The sequence below is a fragment of the Lonchura striata genome, chromosome 11, assembly GCF_046129695.1.
Source record: "Lonchura striata isolate bLonStr1 chromosome 11, bLonStr1.mat, whole genome shotgun sequence".
Classification (NCBI taxonomy): Eukaryota; Metazoa; Chordata; class Aves; order Passeriformes; family Estrildidae; genus Lonchura; species Lonchura striata.
The window spans coordinates 22,252,377-22,278,465 of NC_134613.1; the positions used below are offsets into that span (position 1 = coordinate 22,252,377).

At 46.6% G+C, this 26,089-nt stretch overlaps 1 protein-coding gene and 1 long non-coding RNA gene across 2 annotated transcripts; both read right to left on the reverse strand.

Moving 5' to 3' along the window:
• Positions 1 to 45: 45 nt before the first annotated feature.
• Positions 46 to 26,089, reverse strand: DPP8 (dipeptidyl peptidase 8). Its single transcript, XM_077785942.1, has 20 exons — positions 26,029 to 26,089; positions 23,751 to 24,020; positions 22,164 to 22,276; positions 21,105 to 21,278; positions 20,058 to 20,226; positions 18,753 to 18,863; positions 18,281 to 18,409; positions 16,762 to 16,823; positions 15,612 to 15,712; positions 14,119 to 14,296; positions 12,769 to 12,928; positions 11,927 to 12,006; positions 11,386 to 11,538; positions 10,696 to 10,831; positions 9,799 to 9,944; positions 9,145 to 9,291; positions 8,588 to 8,740; positions 5,572 to 5,714; positions 4,798 to 4,909; positions 46 to 4,247 (listed from the first exon to the last, which is right to left on the reverse strand). The coding sequence occupies exons 2-20, from the start codon at positions 24,007 to 24,009 to the stop codon at positions 4,125 to 4,127; spliced, it is 2,649 nt and encodes an 882-aa protein (XP_077642068.1). The 5' UTR covers positions 24,010 to 24,020; positions 26,029 to 26,089; the 3' UTR covers positions 46 to 4,124.
• LOC144246955 (uncharacterized) lies at positions 5,740 to 6,217 on the reverse strand. Its single transcript, XR_013340682.1, has 3 exons — positions 6,176 to 6,217; positions 5,861 to 6,096; positions 5,740 to 5,808 (listed from the first exon to the last, which is right to left on the reverse strand). It is a non-coding gene; the product is annotated as an uncharacterized LOC144246955 (long non-coding RNA).

Below are 26,089 nucleotides of genomic sequence, written 5' to 3' on the forward strand. Positions count from 1 at the left end.
AGACAGTTGAAAATAGGGTAGAAAAAAACCCAACATTTAATTCAATTTATTTAGCAGCATCTTTATTGCAACAAAGGTTTTGTAATAAAACGCAGCAAAACTAATGTCTCCACTTTACATGATTAAAAGCCATGGAGCTTGGGAGGGGGAGGGAGGGAGCCCAATAAGCCCACTGGAGTGAGACATGCAATTTTGTTAACGCAAACAGCAGGCACTTCATGTTCTCAAATTAAACACCTGAACTTCTACTGTGCAGAACAGCCAAGGAAAAACCACAGGAAGAGCTCTCTGCCCCTTCCACAGGGGCACACGGAAAGTCTCTGCAGGGTTCTGGCACTGAAGGAAACAGGCAGCCCAAGGCAGGGCCCTCACCTGGCCAATGCTTCCCTTTCTCAAGCTCTGTTATTGCCTGGGCAGGGGTTGGGTGTCACGGCAGCAGCAGGACAGCCAGACACACGGACACACACAGCAGGAGCACAGCCCACTCCTCCTGGCAGGGAATATGGGTTGGAACTCAGAGTATGAGAATTCTCCATAATTTCCTACCCAGGTTCAGGCACAGGTACTCCAGGGCTAAAGCATTACTACACTATCCCACTCAAAGTTTTTCCATAGCCTATTTCCAAATGCCACTAGTAAGTAGGGAATGCATTTTCCATTCTAATATAATGAAGTTAGTAATTTTTCAAAGCTTTGCTTGGTGCTTTGAGCTCATTTTCCTACTGAATTTGTAAAAATTAAGCAGTTCTGGGTAGATACTAATTTTACTGTGTTCTGAATAAAAAGAGATCATTGAGAACAAAAGGAGGTGGGGGTGAAACCCAACAGCTTTGCACATCCCACACTGACAAGGCATCACTGGAAGCTGCACTAAAATGGGGTGAAAGAACGTGCTTTCACCAGGAATGAACACAAGCAAACCCAACCACCTCAAAAGACAGGAAACTGCCTACACCAACACACAACAACTTCGGTATCTCAGCACCCAGATCCCCATATTTCATATATGTTCTTCAACATTCATCTCAAAGACACCTGTGCAACTAAATATCAACCATGCAAGGAAGGCTCAGTCCTCAGTCCTGCTTCTGCTCAGAGCAGGGCAGACACAGAGCCTCTGGAAGGCAGAGGGACATACCAACCTCTGGTTTGGGAGCCACTGCAAAGGCTCCTCCTCACACCTTTTTGCTTCACGACCTCCCTTGCATGTGCTCCCCCAGGACCTCACCAGTTCTGCTTAAAACTCACATTAACCAAGAGATTTTTTAACATGCAGGAAGTGACAAAGTACAATCCCAAATATCAAACAGGCTGGAAACCTCCTTAAGTGACATTCCCATCTCCAGGACTGTAAGGCACAGCCTTGTCCTGGTCCTTGGCCAGGCCAACACTTCGCCATATGAGGTACAGGAATACCACTCCCCACAAAAAAAAGGATGCAAAGTCCCTCAGCACTAACACCTTCCTACCTCTGCAGTCTCCATCACAATGGGGCCTTTCTCCACTGGGAATTTAGTTGGAATCAGACTTCATCTAAGGCATCTCTTTTGCAAGAACTACAAAACTCTGGCAATAAATCCTTCCAGCAATTCCACAGGATAAGAGAGCACGGGGTCTTAAAGTGCTTAACTACAGTAAAAAGAAAAGAAAATGGTAGGAAAGAAAGAATCCATAATTTATGTTGCAAAACAGAGCAGCTACAGTATATTGTACTTTAATAGCTTTTAGATGTCTATATTTTAAACAGTGGAAGGATGCATTATTAAAAATTCTATGTCAGCACTTATAATCACATCCTGCCTCAAATCCAAACCCAGCCGGGTTTACTCATGTAATGTTTAGCTCTTCAGTCCCCCAAAAAAGCACTGTTTGATGAAGGCCATTTTTGTTCTGTTTTTAAACAAAAGGATCAGTTTCATCTTAAAAATCATATACATTTACATTCAAGGGTAATCACCTCTATAAAAAGAACAAGAAGACCCCAAAAAAGCAAGTTAATTTAATATTGAACAAAATATAAACAACCTTGGAAAAGGTGAATACTATCCATGGGTAATTTTATACATATATGTATATATGAACAGATATAGATATATGTATATATAATACAGCATAAACACATTGGGAACACAATGGAATTCCAGAGAAAAAGCTTATTTTTGTCTTTACCCACTGTTGTGTTGCACACGTCCTCCTCTCTCGGTGCTGACTCTAAGACACTCCCCAGGGATGCTGCCTTTGCTTCAGCCACAATTAACTGCTGAGAGAAGACATTCCTGGGGCTGGGCTCCTTCTCTGCCATGCCCTTCCCAAAATCAACCTGTTACTGACCTGCTAATGGTGTTTTAACTGATCCACTTGTAACCACCTCGATCTGAACACCAGCAAACAGCCGGAACCAAGGCACCCCACTGCGGAGGGAACTCCCTGCACAAAGCCAGGGCTTTGGCTCTGGCTCCTTTGTGTATCCCAAAAACCAGATCCTGTTGTCACACAAGGCTTTTATAACCGTGTAACTGCCCCAGTTCCCCTGGCTTTGGTGCACATGCCCAGCAGTTTAACTGAAAAACGATGCAGTTTGATCCGATACAGCCAGACTCTTAAATCCCAGAGTTCTGGCACCAAGCTGAACAGTACAAAATCAAGGGAAGTACATTACAGCATGTGGAGCTCTAAGAGCGTAAAGACTGAGAGTGATTCCAGATTTTCAGCAGATGAAAAGAAAAACATGCTCTGCTTCTCTCTAGTACCAAAACAGAAAGAAAAGGGAGTTCTTAGGTTTCTAAGAAAACCATTAAAATTATCAGAGTCTCAGAGGCAAGTCCCAAAGGGAAAATTTACTGGATTAATGAGAATAATTTTCTATTGATTTCTATCCTAAACTACCTGTTGCCAATTAAAAGTGCCTTCACACACTTATGCTTTTCAGCCAAGCCTGCTGCTTAGTTAAAACCTCAGTAGCAAAAACACAACTGGGATTGCAATTCCTTGAGGGTTACCTGAAGCTGTACAGAAAAGGGTTCTCAAAGACAGCATCATCATCATGCACAGTAGTGCTAGAAAGGACCCAGGAACAGGGGACTGGACAGGGCATGAGCCTGGGAAATAGCCCCTCATACATGAGGAAATTCAACATTGCCTCACATGTAAGGTCTCCCCACACATACTCTGCAGACCTTGGAATTAGAGTATTGAATTTCTACATTTTAACAGGATGCATATGCCAATATCATGCTGATGTGAGGGTGAGGAAGGAGTATTGCAAACCCAGCTCCAGAGTGAACGTCAGCGAAAAATCTCAACAGGATGCACTGTGAAGCTTGTTTGAAAGTTTACAGTTTCTGATTTTTAACTTAAGTTAGTTTGCACCTCAGAATGAAAGATTCTTATGCCCATATCACAGTAAAGTATCAATTAACTTCTCCACTGAAATCAAGTACAATCAGGATAGGTTCTCAAGCTGCTGGAAGAAAAGAGAATGATTTATCCTAAGAGAGAAGGAATCAAAGAACCTGGCATCAACTGATCTGAATCCAAACTTTAAATATGTTAAGAGGCAGCTTAAAAGTCTTTCTTCTTAAAAAACAATTAACATCTAAACAGGAGATGTGTCCAACTTGTGACCACCTTCTAAGGAGTGAGACACATCCCTTTCACAAAGCATAAAAGCTATATGATAGCATTTAAAATTAATAAAAGTTGTAACCATTCAGGTAAACTCTTGCTGTGTAGTGAGTAAATCATCCAGTATAATGTAATAAGATACCAAGGAACACACTGTAAAAATACATCAATTATGCCATAATTCTTCTAAAAAGTGAAGATCTGGTGCTGTAGAAGTACGTTATTTTCAGCTTCAGCTCGTCCCCCAATAGAACACCCATGGTACTGTATTATACCACAGACATTGGATTTTATTTACAGCTTAAACTTAAAGTTTAATAACTAAAGTTATTAGATCACCGTACTTTAATTTCCCGTATGGCACCAAATTTACTTTTAAAAAAGTGTCTGTGAGGGTGTGTACGTGTGGCAGGCACCAGAAAGCAACGTTCCATTCTATTTTCTCTAGTTTCCTACACCTCCCTGTCCGCAGAGCAGCTGGAGCAGAGTTCTGAGGGCAGTCACATGGCCTTCATGGCAGCAATGCGAGAGCCCAGGTTCTCCTGCAGGTAGTAGAGCAGGTGCAGCTCGTAGTGCTCCCCCGACTCAGGGACCCTGATGCTGTGTCTCTCCTGAGGGTAGATCTGAAATGTAAAATAAACTCGTAAATATCCACCGGAGTTGAAGGCGCCAATATCTAAATCAGTCCCAGAGCCACATTCCCAATGTCCATGGAATGTCTCTGCATTAACTCTGCACCTGAACTGACACACCTCATCCTCCACTGCCTGAACCCAGGAGAACCCACTGGGACCCAGCTGTGCTGGAGGGGATCAGCCTGGCTGAGCAGAGGCAGCTCCTGGCCAGAGCACATTCCCACTTCTAGGGTGTGATGTGGGATCCCTGGGCTCCACCTGCACTGAGCCAGCAAGGTTTAATTAAATGCAGAACCCTATTCCATGCTGCATGATCACTGCTGCACTGCCTTCCAGCTGCAGATCTCCTCCGGAACAGCCTTAACTGCTTATTTGCCCATTTTTATTTTTTGTTAATTCATAAAATATTAACATTTAAAAAATGCTTGGCTCAAATGTTACAATTTTATCCTAGAATTCCAAGCTGCCCAGCACAAGTTCCAATGCTGGACTCCTTGAAGGCACACACATTAACTTTACACCCTGGTTCTGGCCTTACCTGTAGGTCATAGGGTTTCCCAGCTCTCACCAAAAAGCTGAGCAAAATACTGGTGTGTGCAAAGTGAACATTCTCATCCAAGAATCCGTGCAGCAGCAGCAAACGGTTTGGTCTGGGAAAAGCAAGAGGCAAACAGTTCTAGACAGCATCCCACTCATTTCACAGTCCACACACCCCTACAAAAACACTCCCCAGAAAAGAGTATTTGCATTGAAAGCAGTAATTCTACAGTTGTAAACTGCTCTGGATAGACACATTTCTTGAACCTGTTCCTTCCTCCTCTGAAAATTCTTCCTGTACATGCATATTACAGTCAGATGTTTTACCCGAGTATCTTATTTATTTCTCAGCAATGCTTCCTAGCTTCAAGAATATGAGGCCTTAAACCTTGCTGACTGTCAGCTCTTTTGCAAGAAACCCCATGGCCCCATCTTGCTCTGCTGAGACAGCCTCAGAACATACAAAAACATCTCAAATAACTAATTTTTGTTTAGCTTAATGTAGATCTAAAGTGCTAATCAAATTGAAGACACGTTTTGTTGTTTCTTTTGACACAAAATATGCATCTAAAGAAATGAAATATTCTCTAATTATGCAAATGTTCATTTGAGTATTAAGTTTATTAGTGTTGAGTATTGTGGGTTTTTAAAATATTATTTAATGTGAGCATTTGTCATTAGAGAAATACCAAAAACAGGGAAATAAAAATATGTCTATGGAGCTTATACTTTCCTGGTAGGAAAAAGAAGACAAGAGCCAGAAGCAAAAACTTACTCAGAAGGAAACTTCTCAGCCTGCATGGCCACGGATCCCAGGTAGTAGCCCTGCTCGTTGTGCTCCGGGTGGCCCATGTAGCGCTCCGTGTACCCCGTGTCGTAGAAAATCCACAGCGTGACGGGGGCTCCAGCTATGGCCACCTGCCAGTGCCACAGAGAGGGGAATGACAGCACTGCCCCTGACCTGGGAATGACAGCACTGCCCCTGACCTGGGAATGACAGCACTACCCTGACCTGGGAATGACAGCACTGCCCTGACCTGGGAATGACAGCACTGCTCCCCGACCTGGGAATGACAGCACTGCCCAATGACCTGGGAATGACAGCACTGCCCTGACCTGGGAATGACAGCACTGCCCCTGACCTGGGAATGACAGCACTGCCCCTGACCTGGGAATGACAGCACTGCCCCTGACCTGGGAATGACAGCACTGCCCAATGACCTGGGAATGACAGCACTGCCCAATGACCTGGGAATGACAGCACTGCCCAATGACCTGGGAATGACAGCACTACCCTGACCTGGGAATGACAGCACTGCCTAATGACCTGGGATTGACAGCACTGCCCCTGACCTGGGATTGACAGCACTGCCCCTGACCTGGGAATGACAGCACTGCCCAATGACCTGGGAATGACAGCACTGCCCAATGACCTGGGAATGACAGCACTGCCCCTGACCTGGGAATGACAGCACTGCCCAATGACCTGGGATTGACAGCACTGTCCTGACCTGGGAATGACAGCACTGCCCCTGACCTGGGAATGACAGCACTGCCCAATGACCTGGGAATGACAGCACTGTCCTGACCTGGGAATGACAGCACTGCCCTGACCTGGGAATGACAGCACTGCCCAATGACCTGGGAATGACAGCACTGCCCAATGACCTGGGAATGACAGCACTGCCCGTGACCTGGGAATGACAGCACTGCCCAATGACCTGGGAATGACAGCACTGTCCTGACCTGGGAATGACAGCACTGCCCAATGACCTGGGAATGACAGCACTGCCCAATGACCTGGGAATGACAGCACTGCCCCTGACCTGGGAATGACAGCACTGCCCCTGACCTGGGAATGACAGCACTGCCCCTGACCTGGGAATGACAGCACTGCCCCTGACCTGGGAATGACAGCACTGCCCAATGACCTGGGAATGACAGCACTGCCCAATGACCTGGGAATGACAGCACTGCCCAATGACCTGGGAATGACAGCACTGCCCGTGACCTGGGAATGACAGCACTGCCCAATGACCTGGGAATGACAGCACTGCCCAATGACCTGGGATTGACAGCACGTCCCCTGACCTGGGAATGACAGCACTGGCCCTGACCTGGGAATGACAGCACTGCCCCTGACCTGGGAATGACAGCACTGCCCCTGACCTGGGAATGACAGCACTGCTCAATGACCTGGGAATGACAGCACTGCCCCTGACCTGGGAATGACAGCACTGCCCCTGACCTGGGAATGACAGCACTGCCCAACGACCTGGGATTGACAGCACTACCCTGACCTGGGAATGACAGCACTGTCCTGACCTGGGAATGACAGCACTGTCCTGACCTGGGAATGACAGCACTACCCTGACCTGGGAATGACAGCACTGCCCAATGACCTGGGATTGACAGCACGTCCCCTGACCTGGGAATGACAGCACTGGCCCTGACCTGGGAATGACAGCACTGCTCAATGACCTGGGAATGACAGCACTGCTCCCCGACCTGGGAATGACAGCACTGTCCAATGACCTGGGAATGACAGCACTGCCCCTGACCTGGGAATGACAGCACTGCCCCTGACCTGGGAATGACAGCACTGCCCCTGACCTGGGAATGACAGCACTGCCCCTGACCTGGGAATGACAGCACTGCCCCTGACCTGGGAATGACAGCACTGCCCCTGACCTGGGAATGACAGCACTGCCCTGACCTGGCCACGTCCTTCCCTCCCATGCCTTCATCCCACTGTAACTGTGGAAGGAGCAAAGCAATCCTCCTGTCTCTGCCCCAGTTCACACACAGCACAGCACAGCTCAACTGTGATCCTTGAGCGCAGGAAACCAGGAAGAGCCTACAGCTAAATTGGAAACAACTCTAAACACACCCCTGCTGAGGGAAGTGCATTCTGTGAGGTTTTGTGGGTTTGGGTCCATTTGCATGTCTAACAGAAACAGCTTCCTAGGACTCCACAAACTACCCTGCATAGCTACTACCAGCTTGCAGAAAAAAATACCCAGGCGAAAAAAAACATCACAAAATCACCTAAAACCCCTTTGCAAGGCAGGTGTTTGTAACGGCAAAAATACAATTGTTAAAGATTTGAGACAAATAATGGTCAAACGTCCCAGAAATATTAAGGTTGGACTTAAAGAAAGCAAGAGTAGCCACAAAGAACAAAACACATCTCAATAACCAGCTTTTCCCACACCTGTACCCAAAGGCAGTCTGGCTGTTTATTATAGTGGCCTGAAGTCAGGCAGGCACAACAACCTCTTTCCAGTACCTCTCCCCCTCCCCAGGCTGTCCCCCTGGCTGCTTCAGAACACACTGCTATGCAGCAGCATGGGCAATTTGATCTGGCAATAGATCAGTCTGCAAAGGAACTACTCTCTCAGGGCCAAAAAGAGGATGAGAAGGAGGTGTTGTTTTTCACCAGGATCATTTCCCTTACCTGGTTCACAGCACAAACAGCTCAGCTGGCACGAAGTGAGCAGCAGTTGACACTACCTAAGGTACCTTCAGCACAGGTGACCAGAGAGAGGTAGAGGTACAGGAGCACAGCTAAGTCATTGCAAGCTCAACAGTCCAACAATTGCTAGAAAAGCAACTTCTCTCTGAAGTCACCCAAATAGAAGAGTGTTGAAAAAAACAGCCATTGCACTGTGTCCTAACTTGTTTAGAGCAAACTCCAAGGTTTTTGTGCTGTCACCACCCATGGAAGTCACATTATTAAAGGAAAAATTTTGTCTGCACCACCAGAGTAAGTACTCAATGCATGAACATACCCTGAAGATATCTGACCTCTGTGTTAAAGCCATGAGGGAGAGGTAGCCTCCGTAGGACCAGCCGTGAATGCCCACACGCTCCAAGTCGATGAAGTCGTACTGCGATGCCAAATACTGCAGCCCCTCCACCTGGTCATCAATTTCTATCTGTCCCTGGCAGGGCAGAGACAAAGTTCTGCTAGTTATAGGCAAAAGTTACATTCTCAGGATTGCCCAAGGTAACCACCTTCAGAGCTTTGTACTCAGGAGTGATCCATGCTCAGAATGCAACTGTCCTGTTCACGTGAACTGCAAACTGTATCTTTGAGGAGTTGCAGTCTTGTTATGAACCACCCTGTGTCAGGCTGCAGCTGGTTCACAACCCCAAACCATGACATTTTATCTTTCCCACATCAAGCATCTTTCCTCCCTGAACTCTCACCTATACATATTTCCTGTCCCCAAACCCAGAAGTGTCACAAAGGCAGTGTGCGCCAAACCAGTGCTTCAGTGCGGGTAACACTGACACTCAAACCCATCTCTGGCTGAGAACAGAGCCAGACTCAGAGCCCACCTACCATTTTGTATTTAAAGGCTCCTTCAAACTTCAGCCCTCGGTGGCAGGAGCCCCTGTTGTCAATGACAACGACAACATAGCCTAAAGAGGCCAAAGTGTTCAGTCGGAAGTACTTGATGCCTTTAAACCGGTTGTTCACCAGCTGTACCTGGAACACAAGAGCAGCACAGAATCCAGAGGTCATCTATTAATCCCATTTCAGATTTTATTTATATTTACTTTTCTTTAAATCTTCAAACAATTTTATAATGTAAAGTTTTCAAGATCCCTACTCCCTGCTGCAGGATTCCCTCTCCCTGTTATGCAATAAACTCTTCTCCCAGTAAAACAAACCATTCTGTGTTAGGTATGAAGAGCTGAACTGAGGTCCAATGAGGCAACTGGAGAGGAGGAGGAGACAGAACTGGGAACAAGGACTACCTGATTCCCTTTTCCCCCAGCTCCAGCTCTGCTACTCTATACCTGTCCTCAGGCAAGTGGCAGTGCCTGGATCCATGACCTGGCAACAACGAATCCTTACAGCACCTTTGGCCAAGCATCTCCTCACCAAACAGGTAAAATGTCACCTGCTGCTCTCAGCACAGAGCAGGAAGTGTTCCTGCAGGAGAGCAGTGGAGTGATCTCTGCCAGCCCATCCCACTGCCTACCAACTCACCTGAGGGCCTCCATAGATGAAGAGCACCGTGGGATACTTCTTCCCAGGCTGCAGGTTGTGGGGTTTGTACATCATTCCATACAGTGTGAACCCCGTGGAGCTCTCGAAGGAGAACACTTCAGGGGGAATGTAATCGGGAAGAGGACCTGCCATGGGAGGGAACAGAGAGCCTGGTTTTAACAGGAATGGGTGAGTAACACAGCTCTGCTGCACCACTGTCCTGTCACCAGTCTCACTGCAATCCCAGTGGAGCTCTCCCACACTTTCCAGTGGGTGTGGCTGGATGCAGGCAGAGACTGGGAGTGCCCCAGCCCTAGGTGAGCTTTCTGAGCCCTGTCACATTCCCATGCCTGCTCTCCTGTGAATGGCAGTAACTCTTCTTCCCTGACACAGCCATTACAAATGTCCTATCTCTTCCTAATCCCACTTAGGACTCCCTACATTAACACATGGAAAGCATAGGACATGGAGTATGCCTCAGGTACGGAGAAATGAAAGGCAACAGAAATCCAGTGGAAGATTATAGCCCAGGAGCTGTCTCATGAAGACACGAGTAGGCAGCAGCACACACTATTTAAGAAGTGCACCTCCCTCCCCAGGAACACACTCTTCACCAGGCACACAGAGCAATGAGTGCACTTAAATTGCTCCTTGAGCTAAAACTGACAGGAGAAAAATGGTAATTTCCATTCTAAATTCCTTCATGGTCTGTTTATATCCATTTGTTGCTGAGCTGAAAACGTCCCTCCTGTACTTCACAGAACTCCTCACACAAGCCTGAGTTCCAGAGACAAGTATGGTCAGTCACAACAGCAAATCTCAAGCAAGCACACGCTGAGATATCTTTTATTCTGTGATCCTGCTTGTCCTTTTCCTGTTCTTCACCCATGCCATTACCTGCTGAATCTAAAATGGTAGCCCAGATTTCCTTAGTCCTATGAGCTGCATCATCTTCTGATCCAGTCAGCCGGTACAGTGACACACAGTGGGGGTTCTTCTGATTACTGTACTTGCTAATGAACATGTCACAATCCTGGGGAGAAAAAGAACATGCCTTGAACTCCTCGGTGCACAACCACAAGCAAGTGATAATTTCTCTTGCATTTGATATTTCAGAAGATGCTTAAGGACCAAATTAAACCAGAAATCTGAGCACTTTTGCCTCTGAAACACTGCAGTCCTTAACATGCCAAACCCAAAGATACACCTGAAAATCAAAGAGCGGCATGAGGAGCTTGTCACACACGTTCTTCTGGGCCATGAATTCCCAGCTGGATTCCTGGAACTCCACCCAATGCTGCTCAGGCTCAGTTCCTCTGGTGATTGCTCTCTAGTCCACTGCAGGCAGAGAGTCAGGCTCAAAGAGTTTCAAACAATTCATCCCAGCTCCTTTTGCCTGAAGTGAGCTGGAGAGCAATGGAACCGGGAAATCAAGTCTGGTTTTGCACAGACTGTGCAAAGTACATGAGGGCACAACACAGCCTAAAATCTGCTTTTGTTTTATATCAATACTGCCCTGTCTGCTGAGTGACAGGAGAAGCCTGCCTAAGGCAGAACAGCCCAGCCAGCCCTGGCAGGCACAGGTACCTGGCTGACACAGCAGGCGTGCGAGTAACCGCGCTCCGTCAGGCGCTTCACCTCCCCGGGGCTCTCGTAGCTAACAACGTACAAGTGATGCTCCAGAGGTGAGTCTTTTGTGCCTTGAAAGTACACCAGTTTTTTGGCTTCATCCACATAGATCTGTCAGGAACAAAACAAACAGCACATCCCTCAATATGCAGTTCTACCACCCCAAAGTCTACCCTAATCACTCCTGCCCCACTTCCATAATGCTGAGCTGGAGCCCAGCAATCTGCAAGGGATAAACCAAACAACTGCTCTCACTGTCTACAACTCTGTCAGTTTGATTCAAATGATCAAAGAATTCATCCAGCTCAGAGCTAGAGGAGCAGTGGTCTGGGGACCATTCCCTCCCTCCTTGTGCAAGCTCACAAGTTACACAGAACAGAAATACTGTGTATTTTGGCTAAAACCATACTGGATTAATAAACTAATGCTGATCCCTCCAAGGAACCATCTCCCTGCAGTGTGTGTGGCAGGATATCCATGAAGCAAGATCAAGACTTACGTTGGATCCATGTCTGCCAAGCACTTCCCACTCCCCACTGGTAATTGCTATCTCCTCTTTGATGTGGCACTTGAAATCACCTGCAAATGGCCAATGTACAGAGATTTTTATTCCTAAAAATATTTTGCCACTTGCATAGAAATAAAGGTTTTATACTGAAAAACAGGCAGGCAAAGGAAATATGAGGTGTCAAAAATACAGAATTTTGCAAGAACTCTGCTTTTATAAGATTATTTCATTTCCCTTAGAATGAGAGCGACTTAGCAAGAAAAACAACTCAGATGCATTCAGAGAAATCTAATCAGCTCAAGATATAATGCTATGTGGGAAAAAGACCCACAATAGTTGCATGAACCTGGAACCTCTAGTAAAATTAGGTGTATTTTTTGTGCATACAGAGGTCAGTAGGTGCCTTCAATACACACTAAGTAAATTAAGTATCACAGCATGAAACTGTGAATTTAAAAACACATGCTGTGGAAAAAAACACTCTGGGAGCTTTGCACACAGCAATTTCCTGCATCTGAGCAAGACCAAGCTCCAGCAGTGAAGAGGAAAAGCCAACTATGTCTCACAGTATCACAGGGAGCTTGTTTTCCATCTGGTTTTTGGAAAATTTTCCATCTATTCCATAAGGAAGGATCAGGGCTAAAACTAATGCATGCTGAAAATAGAATAACCCCTGTACAGTTTCCAGAGGAACGACTGTGCACTGAAGTGCTTTCCTGGACAATAGCAGAAGTTTCCAATAAGACAGTAATTTCTGCCAGCTGGAAGGACATTTATTTCCTCCCTGGTCAGCAACAAATGTCCAATTACAGCACCAGAACAATTCCCCTTACTCGGAGCAGGGAGGCTTCCACAGGACCGTTTGTACTTGCTCTCCTTCAGAACCGAGGTGACCTTGTACAGGTGCCGGAAACCAGTTTTGCACTCGGAGGCAAAAATGAACTCTATCTCATCTTCCTGGGTTTGAGGGAAGACATGGAAGATATCATGGATCTGAGGAGACAGAGCAGTGGATTATTATCAGCAGGACTCTGGCACTGCAGTCACACAAATTATGTTCCTCCTGCTGCTCAACACAGACCACACAGTCCAGGCTAACTGGGTGCAGCACTGTCCCTTACTGGGAGAACCAGTCACCCTTGGAGCCAGGGGGGTCTGCAGCCAGTGCCACATCCCTGCAGCTCCAGCCTTCTGCCAGTCTAACTCTGTATCCTGGTCACCAAAGTAATTAATTTTTTCTGCACCTGTCCTTCTAGCTTAGACAGAGGTGGGTCCAGCTCTTTAGACCTCTGTCCTGTGATGCCTCCAAGTGAAGGATTATTCAAAGAAGGATGAGCTGACATCATCTTCCCATTCATCAACAGCTCTTGCTTCAAGGGACAATCTCTGGAGGATTTGGGAGCATTTTTCTTCACAGTATGAGCTGCCAGTCAAGAACCACTTCAGACAGTAAGAATAATGGAGAAAGGGAAACTCACTGCACCATCCTAAAACTAAACACTAAGGAGAGAATGTGGTATGTAAGAGAACACTTGCTGTATAATGACCATTCACTGGAAGGCTTCGTGGAAATGTTCTCTGCTGAAAAATGCACCTGTGTGCCAGTGATTGATGCTCCAAGGCACACCTCCAAGGGATGTCACTGCAGAGTTACATGCAGCAGTGTGAGGAGAGGCACAGTTTACAGGAGTTACCAGGCACACCCATGACTGCTCTCAGCACAGGCCCTGCAGCTCACCAGAACATAACACCCTTAATCTGTTTCACCAGACCAGATGTAGCTCGAGGGGGGTTCAGTGCCTGTTAACTGACTCAGGACTGTTCACCCAGTATCATCTTGATCCATCTTTGTTGCCTGGAGAATATTTCATCTGGTGGCACTGCTGGTGCCAGCAACTGGCACCAAGAACCTGGAAAGTGCCAGTGACACCGTGGGGAAGGGGCTACCTGGGAACACCCAGAGCCCTGGGCTCTACTACTGGCTCTGAGTATTGCATTAACTCAAGCACAGCAGGTCTGTTTTCACATCCCAAATCTGTTGTCTAGATCCTGTTTTTTATAGCAGGAAGCACTGAATGTGCACAGAACTTGCAAGATGGGATCACTCCCCTTGGCAGCACAGTAACATCAATGTTGCTCGAGTGCTACAAACTGTCAGAGAAGGCTGAAATTCAAATTCTTACATTTATCCAGATGTCTGTTGTTTCTTCATAAATAATGAAAGGTGTAACAGAATCTGGTACAGCATCAATAAGTTTCTGTCTTTCCATTGCATCATCTTCTGTGGGGATGAATAATGCAGGAGGGATCAGGACTATCTGAAGCCGAGTTTGGGAGCGATCCAGCAAGATGGACCAGATGCTGTTGAGGACACAGATATTAGAGAAAATAACAGGCAAACATGAGTATGACACAAGTCTGAAAATCTCAGCAGACACTCAGTAGCACTAGGCTTTTTGAGGGAGTCAAGAATATTCTATTGCAGATTAAGTCACGTGCAAAATTTCACCCACATAAACAAATCTCTTCCATAACACAAGAACCTATTTCACTTCGTTTTAATATTGCATAAGCACTGCAAGTTCAAAAGTTTAACTCATTCTGCTCTCCCCGATTTGAACTGTGCTTCAAGGGAGAAAGAGAAGAGAAAAATCAGAGGGAACAATGAAGCAGAAAAAATTTCAGTTGAAATTTCAGGGTGCCTGTGAAAATACTATCGTTAGATCTACACTTGGCAGAGAATAACACTGGCACCTAAAGGGACCAGCAGCAGCCCCTGCCATATTCTGATGGCTTTATTTGTAGCTCCAACAATAATTCTGCAAAAAACAGGATAATACAGCGAATATGTCCCTGGATTTCTTCCAGACTTGGATGGGAAAGAAATTTAAAAGGTGAAAGCCATCTTTAGATTCAAAACCTGGAGGAGTGCACTTCTAGAAAACCATGGAAACATTTGGGGTGGAAAAGACCCTTAAGATCAAGTCCAACTATCCCTCCAGCACTGCCAAGCCCACCACTAACCATGTCCCCAAGTGCCACATCTACACAGCTTTAAAGTCCCTCCAGGGATGGTGATTCCACCACTGCCCTGGGCAGCCTGTGCCAGGGCTGGACAACTCTTTCAGTGAAATATCCTTTCGGAGAAGCTTCTGCTGAGTTAGAAACACTGTACTACATCATCTACAGGGTTAAAATGACATGCAAATGTAAGTAGCACTTACAGCAGGTTTTCTGATCAGTAAGTCTGGTCAGCAAGGATGGTCCAGTGGTTAGGGCGCTAGCCTAGGGCCTGGGGGACCTGGGCTCATTTCTCTCCTCAGCCACAGACTTCCTGCGTGACCATGGCAAGGCACTTAACCTCTCTGGGCTTCAGTTCCCCATCTGTAAAATGGGGATAATAGCACTGCACTCTCTCTCACAGGGATGCTGAGAGGACACACACATCAAAGGCTGCGAGTGCCCAAACCCAAAGCAGTAGGGCCAGGGAGCAGAGAAAGACACAAGGAGGGCTCTGGTTTGGCTTTTGGAAAAATGGTCCCCTTTGCACAAACAAGTTGGTAGCAATGTAAAAGTGAAAGCAGGCTTAAGCTGGAGGAAGACAGAGACCACTACAATCTGCTTCTGACTGTATGACCCCAAACCCTCTGAGCAGAGACAGGATTAACATACGCACTATTTTCCTTCTGGCGTCCACCCAGCTCTAGCAATGTACTCTACTCCTTCAAAGAGGATCTCGAAGGGCTGAACTAGCTCTTTATCCACAACATCTGCAATCTGTTGACAAAGCAGCAATTCAGTGACACTGAGATGAACCCCCACAACCAGTTTTTCATGCACCATGAGAGCCTGGACACAGAAGACTTTCTCTGTGCAGCTCATGCAATTTAGATTGTTCAGCCTTTGCAACACAGGGGACTGAACCCTGTCTGTAGCCAGACCCCAGCACAGCAGGAGAGCTGCACACTGCCAGTACAGCCAGGGCTGGGACCAGAGAAATCTGGATGCTGCTCACAAAGCCATCATTCATCTCTCACAACTCATTTAAGTTCTCAGTTCCCCCCTATAAAGGCGAGGTGATTTGTACCAAGCTCTTTTGTAGGATTTTCACAGATAGGTGCTGAACATCCTGCATGACACCCAGTTATCAATGTGGTTCTAATCCACGAAATGCAGTGCTGCAGTCTGTCCCTGCTGGGACTGGGAACAAATCCCAGTGGTACCCAAAAGGTCCTAAAGGCTTTCCCTGTCTTTGCTGGCTGACACCAGCATCACTATCCCAGCAGGTAACTACTGATGCCTGAAGTAGATAAAGAGTTGGGAGAATTCCAATAATTTATGACTGCTAATGTATCTATTTGATAAGATTAATTTCCCATCTGTCCAGAGATCTTGGACAGATCTGTGCTGTGGAAATTTCTGCATCTGTTTAAAACATCCCAGGGCAAAAGCAAAGTTCATCTCTTTCCATATGTTCATGCTTTTGTAAGTTGATACACTGTTTTTGCACTCCAATTTTCCCAATATCTGCAACCAATCAAGAGATCAGTCACATAAGAAGGTCCAACCATCCAGACCTACATTTCTCTGCTCTGCAGCTGAGCTCACACACCAGTGGTAGCAAAGAAAAGCACAGCCTTGAGAAATACTGCTGCACACTGAGTATCTGCACAGGAATGAGCCAAGGGCACTGCCCCCAGAGAAGCCAGGAAGCCATCACAACCAGGAAAGTTTCTCTGTATAGAGCTGAAAAATTATTTTCACCAAAAAAAAAAAAAATCAAAGCAATTAAATGTATTTACCAAACAAACAGAACATAGACTTACTCTGCCTTCTGCATTGATTGTCACTTCAGAGATCTTGAAAGTGACCTTTGGATTTGCTGTACCTATAAAAACAGATGTTAACAGTCAGGCATCAATTGCTTGCTGTGCATTATTGTGGTGTTATTCATACAGGACTGGAAAAGGCAAACAGCAGAATGCTCTTTGATCAAATAGCCTCCCTGCATGTCTGAGACAGCACAGAACCAGGCAGGGAAAAAAGAAACTGCAAATGTGGGGCGATTTAGAGGATGTAATCCTGCAAACAGATCAAGAGCCATGCTACTGTCCCAGTCAGTCTTCTCTCCCACAGTCAGTGCATGCAGTTTCAGGGTGGAAGTAAATGCTCAGGAGTGACTGGGATAGCAAAGCAAGCTTTGGTTCACTGTTTGGTTGTTATTCCAAGTGGTACATAGAAAGTGACCCAGTGCTAAAAAGCATCTGTGAAAATGAAACACTGAAAACCTATTGCCATCAGTAGTGCCACGACAATAATAAAGCTACATATTGTTTAAGGGATTTGGGCTTTTGTTAGCTTGTTTTCTTTGTATTGAATAGAGCCATGGCAAAATACTCTCAGAAATCTGAATATTCACAAGCACCAAAAAACCACAAGGTGTCACCTCTTGCTTCTCAGCCTCACACTGATCCTTTCTCTATCCTTGATACAAGCAGTAAATCAGGAAAAGCTTTTCCAGTGAATTGGGGAATCAACAAGATCTTAATGAATTCTTCAGCTTGAGAAGGTCAGCCAAACAGAAGATATTTCTCCAAAAAATGAAGATTTCAGGAGTGAAGAACAGAGAGCAAACCACTGTTACCTGAGCAATGTGTCCTGCTGTGACTGCAGGGACATCTCAAAAAGGTTGAATTGTTCAAACTTGCCCCACACCTGACAGTGAATCAGCCCTCAGTAAGTCTGCTTAAATTCCACTTCCCTGTTTCCAGTGACACTCCACTTCAAGCCTGCCCTCAGCCCTTCACTGCTGAAGCCTCCAGATCATCCACTGTGTGCAAATGTGATCACAGGTGGTTTTTCTGGCAGGGTGCAGCAGGATAGGTTTGCTGTTCAAAGTCCAACAGCAAACTTGGAGATCAGAGTCCTCCAGAACTTGAACTGCCAGGGCACTGCCAGCATCTAAACAGAAACCCTCCCAAAACCCCAAAGGCTGTAATTGTGGAGCTGCTCCCTAAGAAACACAGGGCTGTAATGAGAATCAACTCCTCAAGAACTCAGGTTTTCCAGGATCCCAGAGAGTGGCTCAAACAGTGACAATGAGAGCGGGTTCCTGCCAGCTCCTGACACCCAGAGCCCTCAGTAATCACACGGCTGCAGTATCAGCACAGCCACCAGTGACTCACCCAGCCTCCAGAGCAGCTTCCCCAAACACATTTGCACCACTTGGACACCAGTTCAAAGACTCAACACCCCTCTGCTCTAGTCTTGTAGAGTCACTGCTGTCAGGAACATGGAATAAAATAGGTGTCTTCCAGAAACAGGGATGTAAGTTCAGGGTCTCACCAGTTTTGGGGTACCGGAAGGAATCTGTTCTTCTTGTCTCCAGCATGGGTGATGTGACATGGATAATTTCTACCTCTGACTCATCGTTTTCTTCATAAAGAATCTGAAGAACTTTACCCCCATCCAGTGCTGTAAATGAATTAACATTACAGAATTATAGAACAGAATTATCAGTTATTGCAGGCATCAATATTCTCTCAGGAGCTTGAGCTGATTGGAAGGATGAAGAAAAATCCAACAAAGCCTGTGATTCATGTTTCATTAAGCAAAGCACTGAGACTCCTACAACTCCCACCTCTGTTGTGAGAAGGGAATTCTCTCTCCCCACAGTACTCACAAGACCCCTGTAACCTGCCCCTGCTGCAGACAGCTCCAAAGGAGACAATTTCCAAATTACATAAAGATAAACAAGAGTGAGAGAGAGCTTTGCACTGGACAGGGCCTGTCAGACACCCTGGATCCCCACACTTACTGGGCTGTGCCTTTGGGCACCACCAGTAGCCAGTGTATCTGTCAAACTCCTCCTGCAGCACAAAAGTAGCCACGCCAGCAGATTTTGGATCTTCCTCAACATTGGCCAGTTCTAAAAAAAGACACCAAAGAATTAGTTCATGATGTGCTGCAGAACCAAACCAGTTCTGCATTATCCCAAATACAGCCCAAGTTCAGCCCCAGGGGAACAATTACATGATAGTAAATCTGACTTCTCAGCAGATTTGTTTTCTGCTTCCAGCCTTCTCTGTTCATATATTTAGGGAGGATTTAATCCTCTATGACATGGTAGATTCTTTTAGAAAAGGAAAGCCATTCTCTCTTCTTACTTCTACCTAATCAGGCTCTCAATTAGTCAAGGAAAGAAAATGTTCTCTCTACTTGAGCTCAGTGAATTGGAAGTACAACTTTTAAGAGATTAAATCAAAACCCCAAACCTTTCTGAACGACTGAAACGGAAACCATGAACATTCAGAAAAATGAAAGCATCAGTATTTCATTCACTGTACATACCAAAAGTAACAGACTTACATAACATCTCAACATGATGGTATATCCATAGGGCTTCAATATTTTTCCTGTTACCCTGGAGGTAACTTAGCAGCACTCCATAAATAATTATCATCTGAGAAGGAGTCACTGCTACAGTTTATTTTTACTGTACTTACATAATATTTTAATATTAAGCATTTAAATAGTCTAAAGCATTCTTATGAAGTGTCAGAAATTTCAACGACTAAAATTTAAATTTTATTGTTTAAATACAAAATCAAATTGATTTTTAAAGTGTTTATCCACAATTTCCCATTTTCTTTCTTCCATGATAAATGCCTAAAACAGAGTTGAAGAGGGTAAGAAGTGAAAACCTAATTTATTGAGTATGAGGGGCCAACAGAAGCCTCAGTGCTATTCAGAAACTGCCTAAATTGTTCCTAAGTCTCTGCAGCCTGATTTCTCTGACAGAAACTTTCCTCCAGCTCTATTCCACCCACAGCTCCTCCACACAAAAAAGGCTGTTCCAGTGAAAAGCAATGTGCTGTGTTTCAGGAGAAGAGCCCTTCCATATGTATCCAACAAATAACTCATTCTGCCAGATTGCACAGTGCAGGGAAAAGAATCATCCCACAGTATCTGCACTACAGGAAGTCTATAAATGTGACAAACAAGGTGGAAAAAACAGTGGCCATTACCCCCATTTCAGAAGAACCTTTAGTGCCACTGCTGTATGCAATCTAGCAAGAACAAGTGCAGAGGAGGTAGAAGAATTTAATTCAGGATGCATTACCATTGTGCACAAACGTCAGCCTTCTTTCTTCCCTGGATTCTATATTAGATATCCAGATGTCATTGCAATGGATAAATGCAATCCAATTTGGATCAGCTGGACAAAGCTTGGGATCCATCCGGATATTTGGACAACTGGTCTCTACCAGAATGGGTCTTAAAGGCTGTTGCTATTTGGATTAAAAAGAAAAACACAGCAAGATATGATAACACAGGAACACATCCGCCAAGTACCCTCGATTTCAGAAGACTACAGTAGTGTGGACACTGACTTCAAATACATGTTTAGAGAGGAATCTACCCACTTTACACACAGAAAAATACCATGCAGATATTTTATAGGGAAAGTTGTGCCTCTGTCATGGTCCCACCAGGCCTCTTTACCCAGAGCTGAGGATCAGCTTCAAATCAGAGGGCAGCTTGTGTAGAGAAACTTGGTACATTCTTAAAAACAGCACCCTAAAAGGGGCTGGCAGAACATGTAACCTTGTCCTTCAAAAGCTACTCAAGACACAGTAAATTACCCCTGGCAGAGGGTTAGACAAACACCAGGTATCTCTTATACTAATAATAAATTATTTCAGCTTTGAAGGCCAGCTTCAGCACCAGCAGAGTGAAGGCTGCTTGTTCTGCAAGTTGTACAGTTCAATGGTGTAAAAATGGTGTAAAACATCCAGCACTGACCATGGAACAGTGACCTGGAAACTGCAGCCTGGGGACAAAAGTTGTCTGTGACATGATGTCTAACTTCATGAAAGAGCACAGAGCCTTTTGTTGCTTTTTATGGATACTGTTAGTCATGAAAAATCAAACAAATCTGGTATCCTGCCTTGCTGCCACAGTTTACCACTTCTTGTAGCCCTGCATCTGGGTTTCTACAATAATGGAAACACAACCCTGTGGATAACCCTGTTTCCAGGGTCATCAAGGTCACTTCCTGTGCCAGTGCAATAACTGCTGATGATCTGCGCTTTGCTCTCACTCCAAGCCAGAGGAGCTCCTTGCCAGAGCAAGGTCCTGCAGAGAGACAGAAGATGAGTAAACTCACGGTGAATCCATGGGGGCCTCCATCTTTCACATGGTAAATCCCACTCCCTGCCTGGAACAGGAAGGTGCCGCTCTCTCTGTGGTAATCATAGGAGGCAATCCCAACGGTGCCGATCCGCTTCCTCTCCCGCAGCAACTCCTCCTCCCGGGAGTACATCCCATAGTCCAGGATGGCCTGAAAACAGGCAGAGAAGTCCAATCAACAGCTCTGCTCTGCACACCTTACCCTGCTTCCAGGAGCAGATGGCTGAGCAGACATCCTCCTCCTCCAGAATCTGCTGCCGGCTGGAAGCCCACTCCTGCTTTGCCTCTGCCATCAGCACTCGTAGGTGCAGGCCATGATCAGATCCCACACAACTGTAAACTGACAGCCACTCCTCCCATAGCAAGGCCAGCATTATTCCAAATATTCCATGGTAGAAGAAAGCTCAGACTGAGGGTCTCTTATTAGAATGAACAGGAGAAGCTTTGCTCACTTTCACAGACATGCAGTGACTGGTCTGGTGGGAGGAGAGCACAGCCAGAGTTTCATGTATGGCTGACAGCCCCGGGAAATAACACAGGGAAAAATCCACCTCATTCCATGTGGGGTTTGTCCCACCTCCTCCAGCCTGTCAAGGTGCAAGGGATGGGATGGTGCAGGCTCGCTATGTGCAGCAGGGAAAAGGGAATTCACATCCCAGTGAGTGGGAAAGGGATCCTCTGCTCCAGCATGAGTCACGGAGCCACTGACTGATCCTTGGGGGAATCATCACTTCCCCTGCAAGACAGCAGGGAAGTGATTGGAGACTCCAGGCTCCTTCAGCAATCCCCAGGATCTCACAGTACAGAACTAGATGCAAATTAGCACTTGCCATCTCTGCCAGCAAAGGAATCAACCAGCAAGCAGAGCGCATGGAACTCCAAACACTGAGAAGAAAGCTGTGCTTCATTTTGGGATGGCTGCAGGGTTGGCATGGACAAGGAGAATCTTTACATTTTTAAGACAATAAACTTCAAGTTTTCACTATGAAAACCCCAAATCCCACGTGCTTAAAGCAAGAAAGAAATCACGACCCACCGGAAAAAGATCCAGAAGAGGCTTCCAGGAAAGCAGCAGGACGGCAGCTTTGTTTATGGTTTTGGGAATTTCAGAGTAGAAGAGCGTGTTCTCCCTGTTCTCCCCAGACATTGCTATTATGAAAATGAGGTGAAAAAAAAGTATATTAGCTTTCTGTTAATAATCCAAACACTCTCAAAGATGCCCAGGAACAGTTTCCCAGGCATTTCCTACCAGTGGAAGTACTGATGGTCTCTGCACTACTGCCTCGCTCTGGGAATCCCCTGCTTCACAGAAGTGCAAGTCACAGAGAAGGCAGAGAACAATGACACCCAGGCTTACCCCATGCTGCTCTAAGCACTCTGTGTCTTCTTACTGCCCTTTTATTCCATAAGCTTTATAAATCAAGGAGGGCTTTTGTGCCAATATCCCTGTCTGGGATATACAGCCTGTGTTTCACAGGTAACTGACCTTTAGGGAGGTTTGACCATCCCTGTCCTGCTCCTCTCTCTCAATGATACTCAAGATTTCTGAAGGCTCCTGCCCAGGCCCATGGGGATCAGCACAGAGAGAGGCAGGTGTGCTCCAAGGAAAGGCCAAGCCACATCTATAGATCAGCAAGTGGCACTTGGGAAACCAGAGCTCGTCCTAGGGGAATCAACCTCAACCCACCCGTGACGTGACTGAACTCAGCATCATCCAAGGATTATGACTCCCATCTTGTGAAAAGAGGAAAATGACCAGCAGTTTTCTGATTATGTCACTGCACAGCACATGCAAAGACTCTGTGAATCACAAACCTGAGCTTAAGCAAGTAGGCTAAGTGGCAAGCAGTGGGGCTAGAACATAGTTCTGGCTCCTAGGCCTCTGCTTCAGCCATTGCTTCTCTCCCTAAACCAGGTTTTCATGGATTTATGTTCAGCTACTGCAGCTCCTGACAAAAGCATTCCTCCACCACAAGGCCTGCTCCAAAAAGCCACTCAGGGGGTTGCCCACTTATGGTGCCAAATCAGTTCTATCAAGTGAACATTAATTAGTGAAACAATGCACAAGTGAGGCACTGAATCCAAGAACAACAAACTAAATTAAGTTTTTTATAATTAATGCAAAAAATTCTGAGAAAGGTATTTATTCTTTAAGCTGCCCCTGACCTATGCTGCTATTTATTCCCCACAGGATTCCTGGAAAACTTGCTCCATCGTCAACTGAGGCACAAACGACTTTCAAAATCTCTGCTTTGGAAGGAAACTTTGAAGAACAAAGTTCCACCCAACAGCTGTAATAGGAGAAAGGAGATAAACCTATATAGCTTTTGCAGAGAGTATTACTTGGAGTGACAGAAAAGGGACTGAACAGACTTCCAGCTTGGGAACATGCCCCAAAGGACATTTCCCAGCTCTTTTCCAAGCCTAATGGGTCACCTGCAATCATGCCACTCTCATGGGAGATGACCTCACAAGTTTTAATGAGGTATTACGATCACAATCATGACTTTTGACCAGCAAGTGTGGCCTGGAATCCCTTTAGATTTAATTGCCAGGAACTCCCAGCTGTCAGGAACAGTCAATCCCAAAGAGCCCTGCAGAGCCACTGTCACAGCCAGCTCACCCAGATAGTAGATCCTGTCGGAATGAGGTCCTTCGGGATCATTTTTCTTCACAAAGGTGAAGTCATGAGGGGCTTTTGCCATCATGTATCCATGATACTTCCGTGTATCTGTGAGCAGTTTCCGAAGCTGGCTCCAGGAATGCCTCTCTACATAGAAAGGTTCCAGTTTTGGCTGCTCCTCCCTCGGGACCTGCTCCTCATGACCCGCAGTCTCAAAGATTTCCAGGCCCGGCTGTTCAGTTTCCATGGCTGCTGCCATGTTGCATGTTTCTGGAAAAAACAGAACAGCAGAGCTTCAGCTCTAGCAAACCCTCGCTGCACACTCCCAACACACCCCACAGCAAAAATGCTTTATAATAACCATCCTTTCATGTGGGGAATAAAACCCACAGCAGAAGGAAGAAAACTAGGAAATATCTTTCTGCTCTGGAAAACAGGTTGGCACCACTCAGCCTTTCAGCAGGGACTAAAGACTTCACGGAGCCACAGATTTATTGTTGTGTTTCCCATGCCCACACATACCAACCACTCATTTTAGGTCATGAAGTGGAGAAATTCTTCCCCTTTAAACTCCCACCTGCTTATTTCCCTCTGAGACCTCCACAAATCACCTCACTACACTGATATCAGAACAGGGGATGATTAGGAAAGGAGCAAAAGCAACAACTGCTGAGAAGAAATAACACTGGTAGCTGATCTGGAACCATCAGGCCACACAATAGGCTTAGGCAGCTTGTCCTTATTCCCATTATTCTCCATAACTTCTTGGGTTTGTTTGTATCTCCTTTCAAACTAAGTTCAGAAGGGTCTAGCAGTAATCACCACTATTATATTGTCCCAGTTACAAATACCAGAAGGGGACACAGTAAAAAAAGCATTTCCCAAATGCAGAAAAAAGCATTATCTGCAACACAAGCCTTATCTGCCCAACAGGCTGTTAATTCAGCAGATATCTCTTCCGGCAGTCAGCTGGGCTTTACAAAGTGTATCTGAGCTGAAATTGTCAGCCCAGAGGTCTGGCATGAGGAAACCAAGTCCTCCCACTATAAATCCCAGAGCTGAGGGCAGCTCCAAAAGGATCCAAGCTATGAACTCCTGTCACATAGTTCATTCCTGGAGAGCCCAAGGTGTAAGATTGTCAATCCTCAAAGGCAGGGAGGGGTGTCTATATATAGCATGGAAAGACTGCACAAGTGCTGTGTACGCTGCGAGGGCAGAGCATGTTGGCCTGACAAAACACTAATACAGCCTAAATAAAGCATTTCCCCCGAGCAAACAGGACTGAAGGATCACTGGAGCTCAAGGCACAGGCTGGGGCAGCTGGCAGAGCTCTCTGATGGACTGGCTCTCCAGAGCAGCTGAGACATCCCCCCCAAAAGGAGTAAAAAAGAAATGATCTGCACCTTGACACAAACCCATCTTAAATAGCTTAGTTTCACCTTTGGCAACACAAACAAAACAAACACTGGTCTTTCCTTTGCTCATGCTATTTACAGCATAAGAATCCAGAACAAAAGAGCCCTGTCCAACTGGAAGGAGGGTCCAAGGCATGCACTGAGCAGTGCTGTGCTCGAGTCAGCGTCAGGAACTGACAATGAACCTTCAAACCCGAACTGCAAATTTCGTTTCATCTGAAGATTTCCAACAAAGAACAAATCTCCTCTCCCCACCTACCCCCAGATGCTGCTATTTCTTAACCCGACCTACTTCTCGCATGAAAAAGGATAAAAACCGAAGAGCAGCAGACGTTAACGAGCCAATAGCAGGGGGAACGGCCACCCGGCACGGCAATGTCAGCCCGGGGGGCTCTCAGCTCCGGGGGCTGCTCCATGGCCGGGGCAGGTCCCGGGGGGGGCGGCGGGCAGACCGCGGGGGTCCCTCCACGGCAGGGGACGGATGCGGGGGACCCTGCACAGCCCGGAGAGCACCTCGGGGCGTCCCTCCACGGGCAGGGGCAGATCCCGGTGGGCACTCCCCGGCAAGAGCACATCCCGGGGGAGCCTCCACGGCCAGAGTCAGATCCCGGGCGAGCCTGCACAGCCAGGGGCAGATCCCGGAGCGCCCCCACGGCCGGGCACAGATGCCGGGGTGGATGCGGGCAGAACCCGGGGGTCTCTCCACGGCCGGGGCGGCGGCCAGGCCTAGCCGGGGGCGGAAGGCCGGGCCACCCCGGGTCAAGCCCCCTCCTCTCGCCCACCTCAGGAGCCCCAAGGCCCTCGGGGGTCCTGCCCGAAGCGGAGCTCCCTGCCTGGCCCCCGAGGCTCCCCCCGGTACTCACGGAGCTCCGCGGCGGCGCTGCTGCCGAGCCGCCCCGCCGGGCCGCCACTGCCGCTTCCGCT